Source organism: Pelophylax lessonae (assembly GCF_965119305.1).
Source record: "Pelophylax lessonae genome assembly, chromosome: 5".
Taxonomy (NCBI): Eukaryota; Metazoa; Chordata; class Amphibia; order Anura; family Ranidae; genus Pelophylax; species Pelophylax lessonae.
This window is the reverse complement of record NC_138772.1, coordinates 445,289,966-445,315,370: the sequence shown is the minus strand read 5'-3', so window position 1 is coordinate 445,315,370 and position 25,405 is coordinate 445,289,966. Positions and strand designations below refer to the sequence as shown.

General features: G+C 41.1%; 2 protein-coding genes across 2 annotated transcripts in view; both read left to right on the top strand.

Annotated features, from left to right (window-relative positions):
• The window catches only part of SLCO5A1 (solute carrier organic anion transporter family member 5A1), a 140,919-nt gene that overhangs the window by 49,274 nt on the left and 66,240 nt on the right, over window positions 1-25,405 (top strand). Inside the window, exons 2-4 of the mRNA XM_082259564.1 lie at window positions 12,014-12,146; window positions 15,414-15,640; window positions 16,613-16,777. Coding sequence (XP_082115690.1) covers window positions 12,014-12,146; window positions 15,414-15,640; window positions 16,613-16,777 — 525 coding nt within the window. The remainder of the gene's footprint in view (window positions 1-12,013; window positions 12,147-15,413; window positions 15,641-16,612; window positions 16,778-25,405) is intronic.
• LOC309556975 (large ribosomal subunit protein uL6) lies at window positions 12,630-13,249 on the top strand. The gene has a single exon (XM_082259565.1). It carries the CDS (start codon window positions 12,656-12,658, stop codon window positions 13,232-13,234), a length of 579 nt encoding a protein of 192 aa, XP_082115691.1. The 5' UTR covers window positions 12,630-12,655; the 3' UTR covers window positions 13,235-13,249.

Here is a 25,405-nt window from a genome sequence, read left to right as displayed (position 1 = left end):
GAAGAGCTAAGTGCAAAAATAATGATAATGGGCTCATCCAACAAACAAGTCTGATGCCCAAAGCAATGAATGAGAGTCTATTTTCTGCTGGCCTGAATTAAAGTGTATCTAAGGCAAATTTTTTTTTTTTTTTGATTGGGGGGGGGGGGGGGGGGTGCTTAGCATTTCTGGTTTTATTGCTTTCTATATCCCCTTGGTAAGATTCACACTTTGCATTTACCCTTTTAACAAGTGAAATTCCTAAATGTTGAGTTGTTGCCAACACAAAAAGAGAGGGAAAGTCTTCAAATGGGGACACTTGTTCTGGAGACAACTGTCTCACTTCAAAGAGAGTTCCTCTTACTTCCTGTTTAAGGAAAAAAGAAGAACAATCATTCCCCAATATATCTAAAAATAATACATTTTAAAAAATTTTCTTTGGAAATATTTTGTATTTAATTGGTTGCCATGGGCACTGCACTTTTGCAGTTTTAGTGAATAAGCCCATTATATCTTTTAGAATTCCTACTAAAAATAAGTGGTTGATTTCTTTGTGCAGGAGAATAAATTTTTCAAGGTCACACAATGAAAATTTCTCAGTTCAGTCGGCTGTGGGTACAAATGCCAACTTTTTGCAGAACTGCTAAATGGTTCAGTAGATACATACGAATCAGCAATGTTCTAGGAGGAAGTGTACTTTTGCTACAAACTTAAAAAACAGGTCACTTTATTAACATTTTTTGTAACGTTTAGGATTGACTTTTGTAAAATCTAGTAAAGCACTCTTACTTTTTTACATTTTTGTTTAGTCACTGTGGTAGTCAAATACACAGACATCAGCATAGATGGGTTCTGTTAGGACATAAATGGCTAAATCAGGACATATACCTAAATAGTTTGTAATTTTTCTTCCTCTTAAAGCGGAGTTCCGGGCACAAAAACAATATTTTTTTTGTGCCCCTCCGCTAGGTATGCCTCACCTGAAAAGGAATTGGATAGTTATTTTTTTTTTTGTTTACTTACCTTGCAATTGAAGATCGAAGATACTCACCTCAGAGTACTTCCTCCCTCGGAGCCGCGGCTCACCCCGTCACTTCCTGCCTCGCTATGATTCCTGGGAGCTGAACGTCACAGCTCCCAGGAATCAATGCGACGGCACCGGCCCCGCTCGTCATTTCCGGGCGACGCCCAGAAGCTGTGGAGGAATGCGGCGCCGCACCGGAAGTGACGAGAGGGGCCGGTGCAGGCGCATTCTGGGACAAGAAGACGCGGAAGAAGACACAGAAGAGGACCGCGCCGGCTTCAGCTGCCCACAAGAGAGATGGAAACGCTGTGGAAGAAATTTTATAAGTAAGTATTTCTTCTAAAAGGTAAGTGCGAACCGGGACAGATCAGAGGCTAGCCATTGTGGAATGTGCTAGCCCTGACTGTCCCGGGGGTATGTTTAGTAAAAAATGACTTGTGTGCCCGGAACTCCGCTTTAAATAACAAACATGTTAAACAGTATTTACCTGCTCTGTGCAATACCTATCCTCTTCTGAGGTCTCCCGCCAGTGTTCCTGACTCCTCCTCTTCTTGGTGTGTCACCACTATAGGAACACTGAACAAAGAAGGAGTTTTAGCGCTCACCAGCACAGAAAAATACACCAAGGCTAAACATGTTGGAATACAATGTCACAGTTTAATGTGATAAAATGATTAAAAACTTGTCCACAGAAGCTCTGATGGGAAGATGGAAAAAAGAAATAACCGCATCCGCAGGTCACCATAAGAAACATGGACAATGGAACAATACCTACAGGGGTGGCTGGTGTTGTTGCTGATGTATCCAGGAAAGCCGATGGTAAGGGGCTGTCTGTGATGTAGGTGAAGGATCACACCAGGGAGTGCATCACAGAGGAGAGGAGGAGGGTGCAGTCCACGGCGTCCGCTCGAGCTAGATGTGGTGACACCGCTGTGCACGCAGGAGGATCAGCCACACACACAGGGCTCGCCGGCTCCTCCAGCACTTCCTGTGTCCTGAGCCGCACCGGCTAATGACGTCACCGGATGTCAGCGGCCAGACCGGGGACGCAGCAACAGATTGCAAATGGTGTAAACAGCAAGGGTCCACACACGGAGTATCAGTGAAACAATGGGGGAAAGATTATAAACGCCAAATTTGAGATGACATGTTTCGGGGACTCGCCCCTTCCTCAGATCCCTGAGGAAGGGGCGAGTCCCCGAAACATGTCATCTCAAATAAAGAAGTAAAATTATAAAATAAATAAATACATGTATACAATTATATCAGTTCATTAGATATGTGCAAATGAAATGAATAAATACATATAATAAAATTCCATCAATTTATCAAATACATAAATCACTAAAGTTCCTAAAAAATTTACAAACAATTCTGACCTCCGCCAGTACATCTGTTCTCCCATGGGTATGACATGTTTGTTATTTCTTTCTTTTTTTTTTTCAAAAACAAGACTTTACAATCACTTTCAAATAACAGCCAACAAAAAAAAAATAAATAAATAACAGCCAACATAAATTAACTTCTCCACCAAAGGGCATTGTAGATTGCTAGACCTAATGTCCCAGCTCTTAAATGCGCAAGAGCTGCCTGCTCTTTCTATGCGCTGACTTTTTTTCTCTCTTTTCTATTTATTCTATTTTAAATATTTTTGTACACATTTTATTTCATTTAGCTTTATTGCTTTCACAGGGCATGAAGAAAACCCCTTGTGATTACTTTGGTCATGACAGGTACTCTCTTTTTTTTTTTTTTTCAAAGCAACTGATCAAACACATTTGTTTGATCAAATACCTATAAAAGTGCTGCGCCAGAAATACTTAATCAATATATAAACAGGTGATAATAAATATCAAAAGAGTCTAAAATAAAGTCCATAAGTGCCCAAATAAAGGTGAAAAGAAGAAACTACCAACAAGGTAGTAAAAAAAAAAAAACAAAGGTGGTAAGAAAATCATAAAAATTTCTTCACAAACAACGCTGTGCATATATCCCACCACTGGCTAGATTGGTCTCTCACCTCAGCCACAGACCCATAAAGGGTCAAAGATCGCATATATCAGCTGTAGCAGCCTGGGGATTATCCTCTCCTAGCTCTCTCGGACAGCCCAACATAGATCACTCAGGTGGGGATGGATGAACTCCAATCAAACTCAGAAATCGGTGTATATATAAAACAAAGGGGACATATATAGCGCTCTCCGTCTGAATACCAATGTCTTTATTAGATATAGTAAAAGGTACTCACATTTAGCGGCACTCAGCGGTGCACGCAATGCAGACAGATACACATGCAGCTGGGACAAAGGGAAAGTACAACGTCAGGTATGCAGGCTCCGCCCCCTATATGCGTTACGTCAGAGCTAACCAATAGCCTTCGACTTCTTCAGTAGGGGTCATTTTATTCCTTGTAGGTATTGTTCCCTTGTCCATGTTTCTTATGGTGACCTGCGGATGGGGTTATTTCTTTTTACCATCTTCCCATCGGAGCTTCTGTGGACAATTATTATACATTTGTTTGATCAGCTGCTTCACTGGCTGAGACTGCTAGGAAAAGGTAGCTCTGAAATGGGAATTGACAAAATCCTCATCGCTTTTTGCTTCATTGATCACAGAGGAGATGAAGGAATGGGTATTCTTCCATCTCTTCAGTGGGCAGCCAACCTGACTGGTTGGTGATGATATCTATACAATCACAGTATAGTACCTTAAGTGTAGAGATTGGTTATTGCAGACCTCCCTGTGACTTCTGTGTTTGATTTTAATTTTGTATGTTTTTATATAAGGAGTGTGTATTTGTTCAATCTGGAATCAATGATTTTTTCACCTATTAACAAAGTTATTCTACTGCACCAGTATACCCTTTGTCCTTAGTTTACTTCTTTTGAGGAGAGTTTATTTTTTCTCTCCTCTACCCCCCCCCCCCTTTTTTTGTAATTACAACCTGACTGGTTACCATGGTCCAGATGGAAAGTTTCCCAGATAATTTTTATAGAAAAGCTGACCGCCGGCGTTAAAAATCAGAGCAGCCATGATCCTGGTATAACTGGTTACTGCCCAGGACATTTACATACGTACGCTGGGTAGCAAGTGAGTTTTAAAAAGCATTAAAGCCAAAGTTTTAGTATGACAGTCCAGGAACGAACATCCTTAAAAGCATTGGTCAGTATGGATCGCCTATATAATTCCTTCATGATGTGTGCACTTTAAACATCCAAAATAAAATGCAAATTCTAAAATTTTTACATAATTGAATCACTCCAAAATACAATATAGATTTTTTTTTGGAGAGGGGTAATTGAAAAAGTAAAAAAATGTATACAGAGAAATGATAATAGTATTTGAAGCTGTAGAAATTACAATACACATGCTGTGATTAAATGCCAGACCCTTCAAAATGTTTTTTCCTTAACTAACTCTAGGCGCTATAAATAAAGTGGAGGTTAATTTGCACAGTTTAAATATAACATTTCTTTTGAGTATGATTTATTCAGTTATTTTCAGCAGTAACAAATCCACAGCAGTTTCCTAGACTACGCTACATGATTGTTCCTGTTTATAGCAAAGCTACAGAAAGGACTAACACTGAGTACAGTTACTCTGTTTTTAGTACTTAAAGTGATTGTAAAGTCTTGTTTTTTTTTTTTTTTTATAACAAGCATGTTATACTTACCTCCTCTGTGCATTTGGATCCTCCTCTTTTCAGGTCCCTCATTGCTGCTCCTAGTCCCTCCCTCCTGTCGGGTGCCCCACAGCAAACAGCTTGCTATTGGGCACTCGAGCCAAGCTGCAGCTCCCTCTGTCCATTCAGACACGTAGCTGCCGTTTGGCCCCGCCCCTCTTGCTCCTAAATGGCTAACTGATGTTGATTGAATGCTGCGCAGAGTCAATGGCGCCACGGCTGTGTCTCAGCCTATCAGTAGTGGGCGGCCGAGGGACTCGTGGACATCGCTGGACAGAGATGGGCTCAGGTAAGTATTAGGGGATGCTGGGGAGGCTGGTGCACACAGGAGGTTTTTTTATTTTAATGCACAGAATGCATTAAGATAAAAAACCCTCTGACTTTACAACTCATTTACATGAAAAAAAAAATAATAACACCAAACATTTTTATTAAAATTATATCGGTATGGTTATAATGGCATCTTAAGTACACTATATTGTCAAAAGTTTTGGGACGCCTGCCTTTACATGCACATGAACTTTAATGGCATCACAGCCTTTGTCCGTAGGGTTCAATATTGAGTTAGCCCACCCTTTGCAGCTATGACAGCTTCAACTCTTCTCGGAAGGCTGCCCACAAGGTCTAGAAGTGTGTCTATGGGAATGTTTGGCCATTCTTCCAGAAGCGCATTTGTGAGGTCAGGCACTGATGTTGGACAAGAAGGCCTGGCTTACAGTCTCCACTCTAATTCAACCCAAAGATGTTCTATCGGGTTGAGGTCAGGGCTCTGCAAGATAAATTTTTTTTTTTTTCCCTAACTAACTCTAGGCACTATAAATAAAGTGGAGATTCATTTGCACAGTTTAAATATAACATTTCTTTTGAGTATGATTTATTCAGTTATTTTCAGCAGTAATAAATCTACGAGAAGGCCTGGCTCGCAGTCTCCACACTAATTCATCCCAAAGGTGTTCTATTGGGTTGAGGTCAGGACTCTGTACAGGCCAGTAAACTTCCTCCAGCCCAAACTCACTCATCCATGTCTTTATGGACCTTGCTTTGTGCACTGGTTCACAGTCATGTTGGAACAAGAAGGGGCCATCCCCAAATTGTTCCCACAAAGTTGATAGTATGAAATTCTCCAAAATGTTTTGGTATGCTGATGCCTTAGGAGTTCCTTTCAATCGAACTAAGGGGCAAGGCCCAACGCCTGGAAAAACAACCCCACACCATAATCCCCCCTCTACCAAATGATTTGTACCAGTGCATGTAGCTGAGCAAGTGGTTAATAAACTCCATTCGGTCCAAAGCAAAGGAAATTTGAACAACATTCTTCAGGCCATTGAATGTACTGAGAATCGTTTGTAAAAAAGTTTTGAAAATCGACTAATCGACTAGTGTATGATCAGTTTAAGGACTTGTGTACATGGGTAGTTGTTGATATCAGAACTGGTTTTCCAACCAAACAAGTTAATGTCGAGGGGGGTAAAAGAAAACAGCTTCATGTAGCTGAGCTTCCAGCACTGATTTCTTATTCTAAATAGTGAGTCCCTCCAAAATGTCAATCCCCCCCCCCCCCTGGCCTTGTGGTCCCTCTTGCTGAATCCTAGTAACTGCAGGACGCATCAGTGACATGGGGATCTTGAAGTGGTAGCAAAGAAGCCTGTGGGGGGCATGCAGTTCTAAACACTAGAAAGTACAGGATAGGATCAATGCAAAATCTCGTCAAACTAGTCAATGAAAAGGTAAGTATAAAGTTGTTTTCTTCACAGGGTACTACTTTTGCACTTTTTCTAACCACTTGATAGGGGAACTTTACGTTTAGAAGTAGGTCATATGAAACACTTGTAAAAGCACTTTAGGAGGATCTCAGAAGTGTGGCAAACACAAGCTGTACCTGCAGGTTTGCTGCATGTGCCCATCCCCATTTGCCTTATATCCTATCTTTATATGGGCTTGTGTAGCTGAGCTAAAAACTCAGAAGTAATTGTATGTTTTCAAGTACCGCTTGTAGTTGAGTTGATTTGACTTTGCATTTCAGTTGCCTAAGTAGTTAATCCAAGCTGCTTTAAGTTGAGTTTGTATTCATGTTGACTTGTATGTTGAAGAAAACCCTTCAGTTGAAATAAATAATGTCATGTACATGAACCGCAAGGCCATGTACATGAACTCTGTACTAATGAACATCATATTTCAGTGGTTGGAGAATAGTAGCCATAGTAGCTGAATCATATAATTGCAGTTCCTCAAGAAACATTTGAAGAGTTGGTGTGGGGAAGGAGATAACCTGCCATTTTTTATCTAAAATGGGTTAAAGCTTTAAATTAGCCTGGGAATCTCCTTTAAAGGCTAAGTTCACTTTTTTCCCTAAATTCCCTCTCCCCTATGTACCAATATAGCATTAATGTACTTCTTTTTCAAAAACAAAACAGCTTTACATTTATTCTACATACGCGTACCTCACTGTCCTCATGACTGTTTAAAAGCACTGCACCATTACTTCTGCCTAAAGCTGGATACACATTATACAACTTTTGTTGTTAGATTTCCTTTAGATTTACCTTCAACTATGTAGTGCAAGGGCCTGCCTGATTGCATACAAATTGGAAGTGTTTAGGTTTGGCCTCATATTATATGGTTTTGGTAAATCTAAAGGAAAAATCGAATTAAATTGTATAGAGTGTATCCAGCTTTACTTCCTAGACCTGACTGTAGGTCACGACACAGGAAGGAGTTGACCAGCTGATCTCATTAGCACATGCCCTGCATCATCTTCTCTCAGCTGGTCAACTCCTTCCTGTGTTATGACCTAACGTCTGTCCAGGAAGTAAGACAGAAGTAATGGAACAGTGTTTTTTTTTAGTTCAATAGTTTTTGTTTGATTTACAAAGGGGGTTAGAAACAAGGAATGGTGCACAATACATTACAGAGATATCTCTGGTAAAGGACAAACATGGATAGCACACATTATGCATATAACAATAGAACATTTTTGCCAAACAAATTAAGTTAGCCATAACAGCTATATCAGAGGAGGAAGGTTAGGAAGGGACCTGTAGAGGAACCATTATTTGGCTGGTTCTGTGACCAGAGTGGCCAGGTAAGTTTCAAAATATGCCTATTTGAGAGGGTTGATTGCCCGTAGGCGTTCATATGAATAGTTTAATTGGACCATGTTGATGACCTCAGAAACATTTGGGGAATCTTGTGTTTTCCATTTCCTAAGAATAATGCAGCGAGCTGCTAGAAGGATATGGGTTATGACTGTGCAAAAGAGGTATGGGTATTTGTCTATTCCCACGTTAAGGAGTGCTAAGCCTCGGTGTGGAGTGGTAGGTATTCCAGTCAACCTTGACAACAGTAGAAATACTTGTCGCCAAAAACTAGTCAGGTTAGGGCATCCCCAGAGAATGTTTAATAGACTACCAATTTGCCCGCAGTTTCTCCAGCACTTAGGTGACATAGAGGGAGAAAATTTGACTAGTCTGAAAGGAGTGTAATACCATCTGTTAGTGATTTTGAGCGTCTTTTCTCAGTGGTTAATGCAGTGGGATGATTTGTATACTGTGCGGATGGTTGTTTGTTTGGGGGAATAGGAAGTATTGAGATCGGATTTCCATTTTTGCATGATTGAGGTTTTTTGAAAGGAGGACTTGTTTTGTAAGAGACTATAAAATATACCTTTTACTACCAGTTTGTGTGAGTTTTAGAATTCCCAAGCTTTGGGATAAAAGTGTAGTTCGGGAGTGGGATGTTTAGCTCTAAGTTTGTGGAGCAGGTGACGAGTGTATATGTAGGCAGACTAAACTCTTCACGCAGGGCTTCTAGAGTTTTGGGTTTGGAGTCATGTAGGAAGTCCTTGACTTTTGTTAAGCCTTGTCCACAAAGTGATTTCATGGATAGCATTGGGTTAATGGCTTCCAGGGTATGCAGTGGAAATAAATGGATTTCGATCTATGGAAAGTCCTGTGAGTGCTTGATTACGGTTCTCCTGGCTAGAAGTGAAGCCTGTGTCAGAGGAGATAAGGTGTATATGTCCCAGGGGTTCCATAAATCACTTAAGAGTAGGGAATGTTGGGTGAAAGGGCTGTTTCACTATGAAGCCACAATGGGTATGGAGCAGTGTTTTTAAACAGCCAACAGGACAGTGAAGAAAGTATGTGTAGAATAAATGGACCGCTGTTTTGTTTTTCGCAAAAGAAGTGCAATAGTGCTATATTGGTACATAGGGGAGCTAGAATTTAGAAAAAAAAAAGGTGAACAAAGGTGAGCTTAGTTTTTAAGTAATACTGGATGTATATTTAATATCAGAAAAGAAATGACTCAAGATCATCTCGTATATAAAGTGGTTACAGATTTCCGGTAAAATAATAAAAACCCTTAGTACCCCTGTCTGAACAGACTCAATGGGGTTGATATACTAAAGACATCTAGACTGTTCGCTTTGCAAATGCAAGGGATTTCGCGCAAGAGGTTACTGAATAAGTGAAGCTCTGTTGACTTCCATCACCTAATCATGTGCAAGCAAAAAATAAATATATATATATATATATATATATTGGGACGCCTGCCTTTACACGCACATGAACTTTAATGGCATTCAAGTCTTAGTCCATAGGGTTCAATATTGAGTTGGCCCACCCTTTGTAGCTATAACAGCTTCATCTCTTCTGGAAAGGCTGTCCACAAGGCTTAGGAATGTGTCTATGGGAATGTTTGACCATTCTTCCAGAAGTGCATTTGTGAGGTCAGGCACGGATGTGGACAAAAAGTGGACAAATCCACGAGAAGGCCTGGCTTCGGAATTCGAGTTCTTCCACCCCAAACTCGCTGATTCATGTCTTTATGGACCTTGCTTTGTGCACTGGTCCAAATCATTTGGTGGAGGGGAGGTTATGGTGTGGGGTTGTTTTTTAGGGGTTGGGCTTGACCGCTTAGTTACAGTGAATGGAACTCTTAAGGCTTTAGCATACCAAGACATTTTGGACAATTTCATGATCCCAACTTTGTGGGAACAGTATGGGATGGCCCCTTCCTGTTCCAACATGACTGCACACCAGTGCACAAAGCAAGGTCAATAAAGACAGGGATGCGCGAGTTTGGGGTGAAAAAGTTTACTGGTTTGTACAGAGTCCTGACCTCAACCTGATAGAACACCTTTGGGATGAATTAGAGTGGAGACTGCGAGCCAGACCTTCTCGTGGTTTGTTACTGCTGAAAATAACTGAATAAATCATACTCAAAAGAAATGTTATATTTAAACTGTGCAAATTAACCTCCACTTTATTTATGGTGCCTAGAGTTAGTTAAGAAAAAAAATTAAATCTATCTTGCAGAGTACAACTTCACTTGCAAAGTGAACAGTATATTTGCCTTAAGTGAATCAACCCCAAAGAACTGCCCCCCCCCCCCCCAAAGAACTGCATTTTATTAAATAACATCAGAAAAATGCATACAGTATTTAATCTAAAGAAATGGGAAGACAAAAAAAATACTTTCATTATTCAGCATATTTATCAGTACAAATACCCATATATTTGTTCACAAGGGTTAAAACCAGGGGTATAAATCTCAATAAAAGACCCAGTCCCCCATTCTGGTGCAAATGTGTAATATACAGTAACATTTAGATAGCACAAACATAAAACAAGGTTTACACATACACATTCCGATATACAGTATGTGCATATTTTCCAAGCTCAGCCTATGCATAAAAAGTCTCATGTAAATTGCTTAATCAAGTTAGCCCTGGTTCACGCCAGTACAGCTTTGAAATCATGCTACTTCAGTGCGATTTCAAAGTTGCAGATCAATGCGATTTGGATCTCCGATTTTATTGTGGCTTGCAACTTCATTCAATTGAAGTCAATGCACGTTGCAATGAAATCGCAAAAAAGTAACGAAGGACCCTTTTTCAAAGTCACAAGTCGCTTGAGTTGCAACAATTTGAACGGTTCCATTACTGGCAGTGGATAGTGACTTGTCATGCAATTTTGAACTGTCAAATCGCATGACAAATTGCACTGGTTTGAACCAGGGCTAAAGCAATAATGTCCAATAGCTGTGAATGAACCATATGTGAAATCCCGTAGACGCTTCAAAGGCTCCAGTTCCACTAATCACAGAGGAAACTAAATATAGACAGAGTGCCAATATATTTATTACAAGTGGCTCAAATAAAGTTGCACTTAAGAATAGCAAATGCAAATAGAGTTGTACACGATATGTGTGTGTAAACAGAAGTGGAAGCAACTGGTAGATGTACATTGGTAGAAGAGTTGGGAATGCATGTAACCTTGACCGAACAGGGAGAGCACAAGTGGCTTTACATAGAAGAACGGCACCAGCCCACATTTCCAGTAGCATACTATTATGGGAACATAAGCAATGTTAGCAGCCATAATAAGCCTGCAGCTGTGTCCTCATACAGGATAATCACAACTATCACTGTTTCTTCTGCTAGCAGTTAAATCTGCTCTTTGACTATACAGAACTAGAACATAGCAACATGGGTTCTGAATAAAACAACTGCACATTGCTGAGTCATTGAACACAATGCGGCACTGAAGCTGCAGATATCTCTGACTACTGACCTTGCGCTATGAAAGATGTCCTTTTATCTTATCCTTTGAAAACTACTGTTCTTCTTGTTCTGACAGTGCTTGTTTAGGATTAAAAGAAAAGTATAACCAAAAATTGTTTGGCTATGGCTATACTTCTCTTCTGGGTCACAGGAATGCAATCTTGTGACCTTGAATCAGCTGACAGTGGGCTAAAGCCCGCTGTCAGCTGACGTCACAGAGCTAGTCAAGGCTCTGCAGGGATCCCAACAAAAATGGCAGTATCCACCCAGAGGCCTGACCAGAGTCTGGCACAGCCTCTCACAGGCACTCCCTCCCCCTCCACAGCCTGGCGCTCCTGTTAGCACTGGAGGGCAGAGCACAGAGTCGATGATTGACAGTCACCGCTCTCTGCTCAGTGAAGAACAAGAACTGAGCGATCGGCAGTCATGTGATCACTCATTTCCTGGCCTTAGAGCTGACAGGGGACAGCTGCACCATTTGTTGAACACCAAAATAAATAAGTTGTTTATACACAATAGAATAAATAATTCTCACATAGTAATCCAAATGATCATAAGTTATGCTTTCATTAAAAATACAAATTTTTAATTCATCCTTTTTGGAAATCTCTCGGTGTCCCTTGCGTTTGCTTTATTTTCACTGTTACGTCACCTGGTAATTGTTTAATGACTGAGCTGTGCATTTAAATTATCGTGAGTCTTTACACTTTTCCTCTTTTTACTGTTAACATGATTTTTAATCCTTTGCATTGCATTTCCACAGCAATCATGTACGTCATGGGTGCACTTGGTCCGGCGGCAGGTTATTTGTTAGGAGGTGTTCTTATTGGATTTTATGTTGATCCCCGAACCATCGTTAACATTGAACAGAGTGACCCCCGATTCATCGGTAACTGGTAAGATCACATGACTTAAAACAGAAAAGTTCTGCAAATGTGCTGTGTATCACTGTAAGTGGTTTAAACGCTGTGGGGGCTATTTACTAAAACTGGAGAGTGCCAAATCTGATGCAACTCTGCAAAGAAATCAGCTTTCATGTTTAATTGCCAAAGCTTAATTGAACAAGCTAACGTTAGAAGCTGATTGGCTACAATGCAAAGCTGCACCAGATTCTGAGTACACCAGTTTTATTAAATCTTCCCATTTGTTATGATTGATGTGGATGATCGGTGTTCCAGTGCAATGCAAACCATAGACAAGATGCACACATCACCTTATTCTGTTTTTATAAATCTGTAGACAACAACCAGTCTGTGGGCTTTTGGACCCTCCACAGCATATCCTTTTCAGTAAAGCCCCATACACACGTACTGATCGTCGGCCGAACGATCGGCCGTCTTTTGTCCAGGGCTGTCGTGTCTGTTGAAAACTGCAAAAGACGCCCTTTTCCCCGTCAGCAGCGAGAATGAAGACCATTCTCAGCAACCAGACTGTTGACATCCCTGACAAGGTTGCCATTTCCTTGAAGGGCCGCACAGTAACTGTGAAGGGGCCCAGAGGAACTCTGAGGAAAAACTTCAACCACATAAATGTAGAGCTGTGTCTACTGGGCAGAAAGAAGAAGAGGCTCCTTGTTGACAAATGGTGGGGTAACAGAAAGGAGCTGGCCACAGTGCGCACAATCTGCAGCCATGTGCAAAACATGATCAAAGGAGTCACACTGGGTTTTCGTTACAAGATGAGATCGGTGTACGCTCACTTTCCCATTAACGTAGTTATTCAGGAGACTGGATCCCTGGTGGAGATCAGGAACTTCTTGGGTGAAAAATACATCCGCAGAGTACGCATGAGACCAGGTGTCGTCTGTGCCGTGTCTCAAGCCCAGAAAGATGAGCTTATCCTCGAAGGCAATGACATTGAGCTCGTTTCTAACTCTGCTGCTTTGATCCAACAAGCAACCACAGTAAAGAACAAGGATATCCGAAAATTCTTGGATGGTATCTATGTCTCAGAAAAAGGAACAGTCCAGCAGCTTGAAGAGTAAAAGATAATTCAAGAAATCTGGGTCCTGTGCTACATCTAATAAAGTCCATTTATCTAAAAAAAAAAAAAAAAAAAAAAAAAAAGAAAACTGCAAAAGACTGCACACGAATTTTGTCGGCCAACAACAGCCGACTGCAGAAGTGATGTCATGTGATGGTTAACTTTCCTGGTCTTTTTTCTTTTCTGAGCATGCCCAGTCTTGCAAATCTGCTGTCTGTCGGCCGAATTCTGTACTGACTGGCGAACAATCGGCCGTTCTGGTGTTGGCCAACAAAAATTTGAATGCTTGCACGACAGATTCTTTTCGGCCGAAAGTGCGCTGTCGGCTGTCGGAAGCATCATACTAACAAGCCTACAATCGGCCGATCGGTTGTCAGCCGAATCTTTACGGCCGACAATCGGTACGTGTGTACGGGCCTTAAAAATATACTTTGCAGAAAATATTTGATGGTTAGTTCTTTGTTCTACGTTGTCAACGTATGAATGGCCCAGTTCCTAATGCCTATGTTCATGGATTTCTGTGTGGTGCATGGAAATAAAATTATCTTCTTACAGTCCATTCTAAACAACAACAGCAGGCTAATATCTGTGGAAAGTGCAGGTCAACAGATTGTCGATGGCATCACCATTGTTTGTTCCTTAGGACATGCAGAGAGAGGTTTGGATAAGCCAAAAGGAGTTATTAATGGCATCACCATTCTCTGTTATTTAGGACTTGCAGAACAGTCTGAGCAAGCCAAAATTAGCAATGAATAATTTCCTGTATAACATAATGCAATGCCTTGTGGATATATAATGCCTCGTTTCCACTGAGCGGAAACGAAGGGTTAGAATGGTCTGGTCTATTCAGGTGAGCGTTTCCACTGCAAGTCGGGCCACCAGGGACCATGCAAGGTTTACACCAAATGAGGTGTTTGTTTTGCTCTTTCATTTGACGTGAGCATTGAAGTTTTCCTGTCTGCTAATCAGTGGAATCTATCGTGTGACGCCAGTAGCTCCGCCCTGACCGTACCGTACCATTTCCTATGGCCCTACATCTGAAGCAGGACCAGGAATGGTGCGCTTTGGTTCGGTTGTATGGGCCACTTTCATAATGGAAACACTCAAATTAGCATACCGTACCGAACCAATCCAAACCGATCCGCTCAGTGGAAACGAGGCAGAGGAGAGAGGAGAGAGTGGGGGTAGGCTGAGATGTGCTGTGTGTGTCAAAAAATACACACAGCCTGGCTCTGGATCGAGCCACAGGTTTGCCCGTATAACAAGGGGCACACAAATAAGAGGAGGAGCCAAGAGTGCCGACAGGGAACCCAACAGGAGGAAGTTCGGGGCTGTTCAGAGCAGGTAAGTATAACATGTTTGTAAAGATAATTTTTTTTTTTTTCAGTAAAACAACAAACACTTATATATGTATGTATGAAGCCAATAAGATGGAATTCCCCTCTATCTATAACCTTTAGTTATTTGGAGTTAGACTAGAGCAGTGGTTCTCAACCAGGGTTTTATGGAACCCTAGGGTTCCTCCAGAGTTTGCTAGGGGTTCCTTGAGCAATGAGCAATTTCTGCCTCTCAGATAAGTTCCCTTGACATCATTGATCTTTTTAGCTATCTGGAAGAAGGTAATTCTTCCCAATATCTACAAGTGTAAGGAGCATTCATCCCACTGACCATCACACTAATGTATCAGGAGTTGTAAAAATAGTCATTTTTAGCAGGGGTTCCCCGAGACTTGAAAGCTGTTTCAAGAAAGGCTGGACTAGAGTGTGAAAATTTTAACAGCTGTTTGACAAACAATAATAGACATGGTGGTTGGTTTACCAAAGGCAAATACACTGTGCTCTTTGCAAATGCAGTTGCTCCAGAGCTTAGTAAATGATATAGAGCTTCACTTCTCAAAGAATACCCAATCACATGCTAAGAAAAAAAAAAAACTGCATTTTTGCATGCACATGATTGGATGATGAAAGTCAGCAGAGCTTCCCCTCATTCACTAAATTCTGAAGCAAATGCATTTGCAGAGTACACAGTCTATTTGTCTTTAGTAAATCAAAATCATTGTAACAGATAACAGATGTGACATTCGTTAGATGTTAAGTCACCTGACACAAATTAGCATTGCATACTGATTCTCAAATAAGTTCATTGGCATATATTATCTCCCACCTCCTTCCTTTTTGCAGGTGGAGTGGATTCCTGTTGTGTGCAATGGCAATGCTACTGGTTATTTTCCCAATGTTTAGCTTCCCCAAAAAGCTTCCACCTCGACAGAAGAAAAAAAAGAAGAAAAAGAAAAGTAATTCATACGACGTGTCCAGTGATGATGATGTGATGAAGGAGAAATCCAGCAACAAAGTAAAAACGGACACTGGTGTTGGCCCATCTATTGGATTTGGCAAGAATTTTAGAGGTAAAGACTAAGTCATATCTTCAGCCTTGCAGACAGGTTGCTGTGATAGGTTGTACTCTTAATGGTTACCGTCAACATACACACCCTTTCTTTATATCCCCAAATACATACGATAATTACAGTAAGGGTCATATAATGTTATATTAGGGTTTTAAGATGTTAAAGTGGCCAGTGGATAATAGATAACAATAAAAACAGTAACAATGTATGTCATCCAAAACTGGAAAGAAACATTCTGTCTGTAAATCCACTTTACGTAGTGCACAGATACAGAAAAAGAGGAGAATAGTGAGTGAAAAAGAGCTAGACAATGGGTTAGACATTATACTTGGTTCTTCAATTGGTGAAAATGTATTGGTCTTTGGTATTATCGCGTATAAACACGATCTAGTCCTGTTTACGGTGGAAACCCAACAAGGATAAATTGTGGGATGATTAGATGTAACAGACCCAGTTAACATTCGGAGATTTAAATTATTCCAAATTTTTCCACAATGTAACCTCTTTACAGTGAAATATGGGAAATTGGTGAAGCCTATTCAAGGGATTGGGCTCAGATTATAGAGGTGGGTGATGCCGAATTGCTGTGGGGCTATTAGTTGTATATCACCTTTCTAAAATACAGTGACACTTTCAAATGAACAAAAAAGCCAATACTTACCCATCTCCTTTGCTGCATAGAAGTTTTCCCAACACTATAGGTCTACTTTGAAGAGTACTACCACACATAATGCTCTTTACAACTAATACAATCTTTGCATCTGGTGTAATTTCAACGGAATATTTAACACTGTTTCCAATTCTTTCCTGTTTGGATTGATATTTTATTCCTCGTTTACTTATCTTACACATGAACAACAAAAAAACTTCACTAGCAGAAACTCCATTGCACGCCTTTCATTTCAAGGATCCTACATGTATTGTTTATTTCTCCCTTCATTGTTTATAAAATTCATCTCTTGTCATTTTTAGACCTTCCAAGAGCAGCAGTAAGAATTTTAAGCAACATGACATTCCTTTTTGTGAGTTTGTCATACACAGCTGAGAGTGCCATTGTCACCGCTTTTATTACCTTCATTCCCAAGTTCATCGAGTCACAGTTTGGCATCCCAGCTTCCAGTGCCAGCATCTACACTGGTAAGATCATCATCCTAACTGCACATTTGGGTTACTGCCGTAAGGAAAAAAAGAGATATGGTTGAAGAGGGAAGGTGATCTGGCAAAAAATGCTTTTTTATTGAGTATCTTCACCAATCTGAAACTTGTCCCAGGCCCTGCCTTAATTCTTTAATTGTAGTGTCAAAACCAAGAATGTAACTAACGATATATAAAACATTGTAATATGAGTCCAAGGTGCCACTCCCTGGCTCCACAGTGATTTATCAAGGTGCCAGTAATGTACAGAATGATGTATAGAAAAGAATCCCCCTCCTTTAAAATAATCACATTTTGTTGCTTTTCAGCCTGAAACTAAGATAGACACAGTTTTTGTTTTATCCAGCTGTATTTACTAGTGCACCATATAACATCCAAGTGAAAGATATAACACCAACATGTCAGAAAAAAATTCAAAAACAGAATCACTGAGATGGAAAAAGGATCACCCCCTTACTTCAGTATTTTGTTGAACCAACCTTTTGCTTTAATTACAGCCTTTAGTCTGTTGGGATATGTCTCTACTAACTTTGCACATCTAGACTTTGCAATATTTGCCCACTCTTCTTTGCAGAACTGCTCAAGTTCAGTTCATTTTAGGGATGGCCATTTGTGGACTTCAGTCTTCAAGTTATTCCACAGATTTTCAATGTGGTTTAAGTCTGGGCTCTGACTAAGCCATGCAATCATCATCCTAACTGCACATTTGGGTTACTGCCGTAAGGAAAAAAAGAGATATGGTTGAAGAGGGAAGGTGATCTGGCAAAAAATGCTTTTTTATTGAGTATCTTCACCAATCTGAAACTTGTCCCAGGCCCTGCCTTAATTCTTTAATTGTAGTGTCAAAACCAAGAATGTAACTAACGATATATAAAACATTGTAATATGAGTCCAAGGTGCCACTCCCTGGCTCCACAGTGATTTATCAAGGTGCCAGTAATGTACAGAATGATGTATAGAAAAGAATCCCCCTCCTTTAAAATAATCACATTTTGTTGCTTTTCAGCCTGAAACTAAGATAGACACAGTTTTTGTTTTATCCAGCTGTATTTACTAGTGCACCATATAACATCCAAGTGAAAGATATAACACCAACATGTCAGAAAAAAATTCAAAAACAGAATCACTGAGATGGAAAAAGGATCACCCCCTTACTTCAGTATTTTGTTGAACCAACCTTTTGCTTTAATTACAGCCTTTAGTCTGTTGGGATATGTCTCTACTAACTTTGCACATCTAGACTTTGCAATATTTGCCCACTCTTCTTTGCAGAACTGCTCAAGTTCAGTTCATTTTAGGGATGGCCATTTGTGGACTTCAGTCTTCAAGTTATTCCACAGATTTTCAATGTGGTTTAAGTCTGGGCTCTGACTAAGCCATGCAAGGACATTAACCTTTTTCTCCTTCAACTACTGCATGGTCATTTTTGCTGTGTGCTTTGGGTCATTACATTTTGGAAGGGAAACCTTTTTCCCATTGACAACTTTCTGGCAGAGGACAGCAGATTTTCCTCAAGAATGTGACGGTATTTTGCCCCATCCATTTTTCTTCTATCCTGACAATTACTCCAGTCCCTGCTTAAGAGAAACACCCCCTAACAGGATATTACAAAGTTACATATCTGTCACATTTATATTTACAATAAGGCTACCAGCAAGATGGCAGTGGGAGAGCTGCAAACTCTATAATGATTCTATTTTATATGGCCCCATTATTTATATAGCACCAGCCTATTACAGATCCTGTAGGGCAATTCACATCACTCCCTTGTCCCTGAATGTATTAATACTAATGTTCCTGCCACACACATGCATTCAGAATTAGCAGTCTGGGGTTAAACCAGTTTATCTACCAGTATATTTTTGAATATGGCAGGAAACCCACTTAAACTCCACACAAGCAGTGTCCCTGGTGGGATTTAAACCTAGGACTGCGTTCAAATGTAAGAGCGCTAACTGTAGAGCTACCATGCTGCCCATCAAATTTATCAAAACAAAGAACGCAATAGAACCAGAACTGTCAAATTTCAGAATGAAAAATGGATGTCTGTTATATTACCAGTCAGTCTGTCTTTATTTTCTTTGAGGGAAGACATTATCTTTAGGAGTCGGTTAACCCATTTATAGATGGAGTCTGGTGGGTCGAGTTATCTGCTAGATTCTTGTATATGTGGGGCCTCAGGCAGTAAGACTTCTTTTCCACAGTTTCTGATTCTGATCTTCGAGTCTCATTTTTTCTTGCTACAAAAGGGGGTTCGCATTACCACTTGGCTTTTACTCATAAAAGAAATTGAATTAAAAGCATGAAGCAGAATCCGGAGAACTGGAAAGTCAGATGCAGATTCTGACACTAAGGTGCCTGAGACATAAGACGCTGCTAGGTGATTCAACTATCAAGTGAAAATAACTCGATGCGTGTTAACCACTTTATTAACTTGATTTAATCCATCTTTATATAACTGTTAATTATTCATTTATTAAATAAGAAGCTAGAAAACAGATACACTGTACAATATTTTGCATATAGAGACCAGAAAAGAGTGTGCCTTTCTATTGCTTTCCATATACTGTATATACTCACTTTCTGCTGGATTATGCATGCATTTCTGTGCTGCAAACATCAAGTGGGATACAGGGGAAGCAGAGTTTTAAAGAAGGTTTCTTCCTTAGCTGTAAAGCTAGGGAGGAGTGCTCAACAGATTAGATGACCTCAATCACCGAATATTTGGTAGGCAGGAATTAGCCTAGACTTCCACTGACCAGGAAATGGTGAAGATTATAATTTTTTATTATGTTTGCAATGTAAGACTTTTCTGAATGATTGCATGCTAGTTATGTTTTGGGGAGTAGGGGAAGCTGAGTAGTATATAGTCTTTTTTTTTTTTTTGTCCCTTAATTGTATTCTGGCCAAAATCATATTAGCCAGTGTGTGTGTGTGTGTTTGTCTGTCTGTGTTTTTTGGTTGGACATTTTCTAAATAACCTTGACTCTTCATAGTTCCCAGTGAAGAAGGGTTCCACCCAGAGGCCTATTCAGAAAGCTAGATTGCTAAGGGGCATTAAGTTGAAGATCAATATCAATGGCGGTGGATTTGTTAATTGGTTGTTCTCTTTGCAAGAAAATTGTCACTTGTCAAGGGAATTTTCCCTTAGCTTAGGAAATCTGGGGAAAATGTAGTATGCAAAGAATACCTCCAGCGGACGCAAATTGATCTTTCCTCAATGGCATAACACCTCCAACACACACAATGGTCTTTTCCCTTTATACCTCCTCCTGCACACACAATCTATAGTTTCCTTTTCAGAGACTCCTCAGTCACAGATGTAAGCAGATTAAAATAGCCAGTTAGACACTGACGCAGCCAGAAGGGAAGGAGTTAATGCCTTTCCTAGTTCTTTGGTCTTTTGGCGGGTTTTTTTCTGGGTACGGCCCACTAATCGTGTTAAATATAAATATGGGAGAGTAGTCTGGTAAGAGAGGTGAGGTTAGCCCCCGAGAGAGGCCCCCAGAAAACTCGGAAGTTTGGAGCTCAGAGCCCCTGAGGGAGCCAGCCTAGTAGAGAGCCAAGACCAGTGCCCGTAAGGGAGAGAGAAGGTGAATGACACCCATGAAGGGGCAGAGGGATGTCGCTTATCGCTGCCTGGATGTAAAGACATCAGAACGTGGGGTTTGCAACAAAGACACCAGCCCTGGAGCCTTTGATGGACTTTGTACTACATGAATACTACCTTTGCAGGTATGCCAGAGCAGTGCACAGCCTGTATTTAAGCCTGTAGTAGTGTAGTTAAAAACTGGCTGACATTCGGCCGTGTGTATAACAGCCGGTACGACAGAAGCCATTCATGCTGCTGGCTTCTGTCAGACGTGCATGCTGGAAAACCAGTAGCTGACCATAGTGTTCTGCTGGATTTGCTGTCCCCCCTGTCAGAACACAATAGCACAGTGGAGAGATTGCTGTACTAACATTGTATTGTTAGTACAGCAGCTCCAATCGGAGATGTGAGTGGTGTGTACCAGGCTTTAGATTTAGGGAATTTGGAAAGAACTATGCCGTTAAATGTTGGACTCTGTAATTGCCTTTGCACTATTCTAAGTAAAGCATTTGAAACGTTAGCCCTGCCTGGTCTGAAGTTACCGAAAGGGGTATAATGCAAGTAACCGACACACATAGTTCACTGAGTGGGTCTTAAACACATTGGGGTATAAAGACATCGGTGTGTGGAGTGGAGTGGAGTAATGTAAAGACACAAGTGGTTACCTTGGGTAATGGAAGTTTTACAGTAGCCTGTCGATAGCGTGTACCTGTTATAGGTGGAATGGCCTCTAGCAGCAGGGAAAATGTTGGCACTCCTTCCACCAGCGGTCTGTCTCCCAGAGCAACAGGAGCAGATTCACAAAGCAGAGGTTCCCATCTTGTATAGAGATACGGAAGTTCGAGTGTTAAGTTATGCTCACATATGAAGCCTGCGCAGGGTGCACGGTGGGGCCCACTCCGCTACTGGAGAATTGTAGCAGAAAATGCTGGACAGGCAGATGTGGACAAGGCTTGGTATGTCCCTCCTAAATTCAGATAATAGAAAAGGTGTACATTGTCGCAGGGAACTGAGAGTAAACTGGAGAACAGTTGCAGGGCAAGTTTACATGATGCATGTTCATCTCTAAGAGTAGAGACCAGCTTTAAGGTCGAGTATTCCCCCACTGCGGCCTCTGCCTTGTCCAAGGGCATTGATAAAAAGCAAGGGTAACCCCATGTGTAGCGAAGTGACCCTATACAAGGTGCCCAGCGTAGCCCAGAAGAGAACCCACCATGGGGTAGGCCTCCTATGTCACCCACACTTGGCACCCAATGAGAAGGGGAACATGGAGGAGGTAGCACCTGCCTACCCTTACATACATTTCCATCACACAAATTGCAGACTTAAGAGTGTCCTCTTCATGTAAATTGAACTCACACAGTCTGGAGGTTTAGCATCAGTCTCTGCTCATCCCCCCTCCTCTGCAGAAGCACTCAGTACTTTGCAGTGTGTAGTGGGGGATTGTGTGTGTGTGTATGTTGGGGCAAACATTGGTCTTTCACCTGCACCTTGCCCCTGGAACACACACACCAGTTTTACACAAGAAGAGCATGTGCATTAACCCAAAAGTAACCAGACTGCATTGTATGTGCATTAGCATTAACTTCAGTGCTTCAGCTCTCAGTAACCTACCCCCAGCTTATAAGTCTTAATCCCCTCAGTGACATGTCTGCCATGTATGTGATCTGCTTCAAGAGTGTGTGCACCAACCGCTGAATGACAGATATTCAGAGCGTGTGCATTAACTGCTCAGAGTTCTGCCCCCAACATCTAAGCAATAACGTCTTCGTAGCCAGCCCCATTTCTCTGCACATATGGGATAACCCTTCAATATCCAGTCCTCAGCCCATATGCATTATGTTGTCAGTGCTCAGTCCCCAGGCATGTGTTCTATTTTGTCAGCATTCAGACCCAAGGCATGTATGTTAACCCCTCAGTACATGGTACCCGGCTCATGTAGGTTTAAGTGAGAAGTTTTTTTTTTTTTTTTGTAATCATACCTATCCCCTGCCAACACTAAGACTGAAAACTGAGTGATCAAACACCACTGGTCGCTCAGTTCTCAGTGCTCTGTGAGCAAAGAGCTAGTGGCTCTCTGCTCTGCCCCCCGATTACTGGAGCACTGGGCTGTGGAGGGGGCGGGAGCAGCTGGCTCAAGCTCCAGGCATCTGGTTGCGATCTTTCCCTAGCCTGGACCAGCTCTGTGACGTCAGCTTGCTGTCGGCTGAAAACGGGTCACAGGAGTGCAGAATGAACTGCATTCCTGTGATCTATAGGAGACGTACAGCCAAACAAGCTTTGGCTGTACTTCTTCTTTAACCCCTTATCTTATAGCACCTAATTGTTAAACTTTCAGATCATATTTGTCTGGTTATGTCTTCTGTTTATGTGCATTAATTCCTCAACTGCCAGTACCCAGTGCATGTGCTTTGAACACTCTGTGTGAAGAGCTCAGCTCCCATGCGGTTGCCTAATAATTACACAGTTTCGTAAATGGGTGCCAAATGCATTATAGGGCAGATTTCTCAGACCTTGTTATATACAAGTTTGCTTACAACCTTATTTTTTAGTGGTTTGTTGCTAATTATGTAAAGATTAGCGACAACCATTTGTGAGTCAACAATTAGCTGTCCTGCTCACTGTCATACCCTCCACATGCTCCTGCACATAATGCCTGCTATCATACCTCCCACAATTCTCTCCCGCACTTACTGACCAGTCATACCTCTAAAATCCTGTACTGCACATACTGCTAATGTAAAATTCTCCATGTCCTATTCCTGTGCATCCTGCCCACTGTCATACTCCCTGCAATCCTCTCCTGCACATAATTCTTCCCATAATACCCTCTGCAGTACTGTTGGCGCTATACATTGCACACTCTCCTCCTGCATATATTGCCCCCTGGCATACCTGCTCTTCTGCACATATGGTCTCCCTACGTACATATGATGCTTATTACATATTCAAGCTCTACTTCCTTCTTCTTCTTCTTCCTTCTCCCACTCACAATTCAAGTTTGTAGTTAGCCATACACTAGAAGAATTTTATTAGAAAATACTCATTTTCAGAAACTTTGTTCAATTTTCGAATCTTTAGTGGGGTTAAATCAACATTTTATTTTTGACCGCAGTGGTGAGGAAAATCAAATGAATGGGATAAAAAATTGTTCTCAAAATAATTAATTTCTAACAATTATTCAAGGATTGAATGTCAAAATCAAATAAAATGTTTAAATACTTTCAAATGACATTCATTAAGTCATCAGATGTACTGAGCAGAATTTTCGTACAAATGTTTGTACAAATGTTCATACGAACGTTCATTTGGCAACCAACAGTGTATAGAATCTTATAGCTGGCCATACATATGGCAGTTTGTTTTGAACTTGTGTAGTTCATTTCCATTTTTGGAATTGCAAAGCAGTCAAATATTTAATAAGTGGTTTCTATCGACCACAAGGATAGGGATCGAAATTCAGAAATGGAAGTCAGTTAGAAACCCCTTTGCCCAGGTCAGATCAGTAACCATGCCGTTAGCATTGTTAGTGGCCTAAACTTTTCTAACACTTGATAAATCTTTATCAGATGCCAAAATAATTTTACAGGCACTGGTGCCTAATTCACATAATCAGCTACATGTTTTATGCTGTGCCAAATTAATGAATATAGCCTACAGTCACAGTGGATACGAGTGGCGTGATTTCAAGCCCGACTTCAACCACAATTTAATACTATTTCATAGTCTATCTATGTCACAGAAAGGAACAGTGATGGTCAGGCTGTGCAGGGACCTGATTTTGAACCCATGTATTGAACAAAAGTTTAACTAGCAAAGGGTTAATATTTAACCTCTTTCAGGCTCAAGTAGTGCTTATATAGACACAGGTACGATTTGCAGCACAATTTATGTTGTAGTCTATGGCAGTGAAATTGTGTTGAAGTCTTGAAAAAAGTAATACATGACTACTCAAATCTCACTACTTGAAACTGTACCTATTAAGACACTGCCATAGATGCTACTTCGGGTACGATTTGTAAATCACATGTCGTACCTGAAGTCATACTGGTGTGATCTGGGGCTTAAAGAAAACTAGGTAGTCAGGCTCTTCACTACTGGATTCTCCATTACCATCTGTTTTGAAAGGAATAGGAAAAATATTAGGTTGCATTTGACTACCATATACACCATATATGATCTTTAGGAAACAGTTGCCTTGAAAGTGGTTGAAACCAAGCCTCAAAAGAGGTTGAAATTAAGTAAAAAATTTTGCAAATTGAATGTTGGTTCAATGTAGTGGCTATTCTACAAGTCTCTCTATTTTATATGAAGAAAATGTGGAAGAACAAGCTGGTAAAAATGTAAAAGTAACAAAAAAATGACGTGAATGTTGCTTTAATAACTCATAATACTAACTAGCTGAAAATATATTTTCTCTTTAACGATACAGTAATTTATACCATTCTGATGACATCAAACCATCAGACTGAGGAGGATGTGGGCGCTTCCGTGGGACAAAACACTTAGGTCCAATAGGTGATTCTTTTCAGCACACACTCGGGCAGCACTTAACCTCCTCACATCCGCGCTACAGCCTATATACGGCTGCAGCGTGGACTCGAATTTTCGGGAGGCCGTTTTTAAACGGCCTCCAGTGACACGCCCCCCCGCGCGCTCCTGCGAGCGCGCAGCGAGGAGAATCTGTGTCCCCTTGGACACGGCCGATCACAGATCGTGGTGAATGGCCAATCACAGCGGCCATTCACCACGTGATCAAGCCGTCCAATGAGAGATGATCTCATATGTAAACATATGAGATCATCTCTCATCGCCGGCGCTCCTTCCTCACACAGACACTGCAGTGTGAGGAAGGAGGGGGAGCCGACAGCCGCTGGGGACACAGAGACATGTAATCAGGGCACTGATCACCAGTGCCCTGATTACTGAAGGTAAAAAAAACACACACATTGCCCCCCCCATCAGTGCCCACAGTGCCCGCCATCAGTGCCCCCATCAATGCCCACAATCAGTGCCCA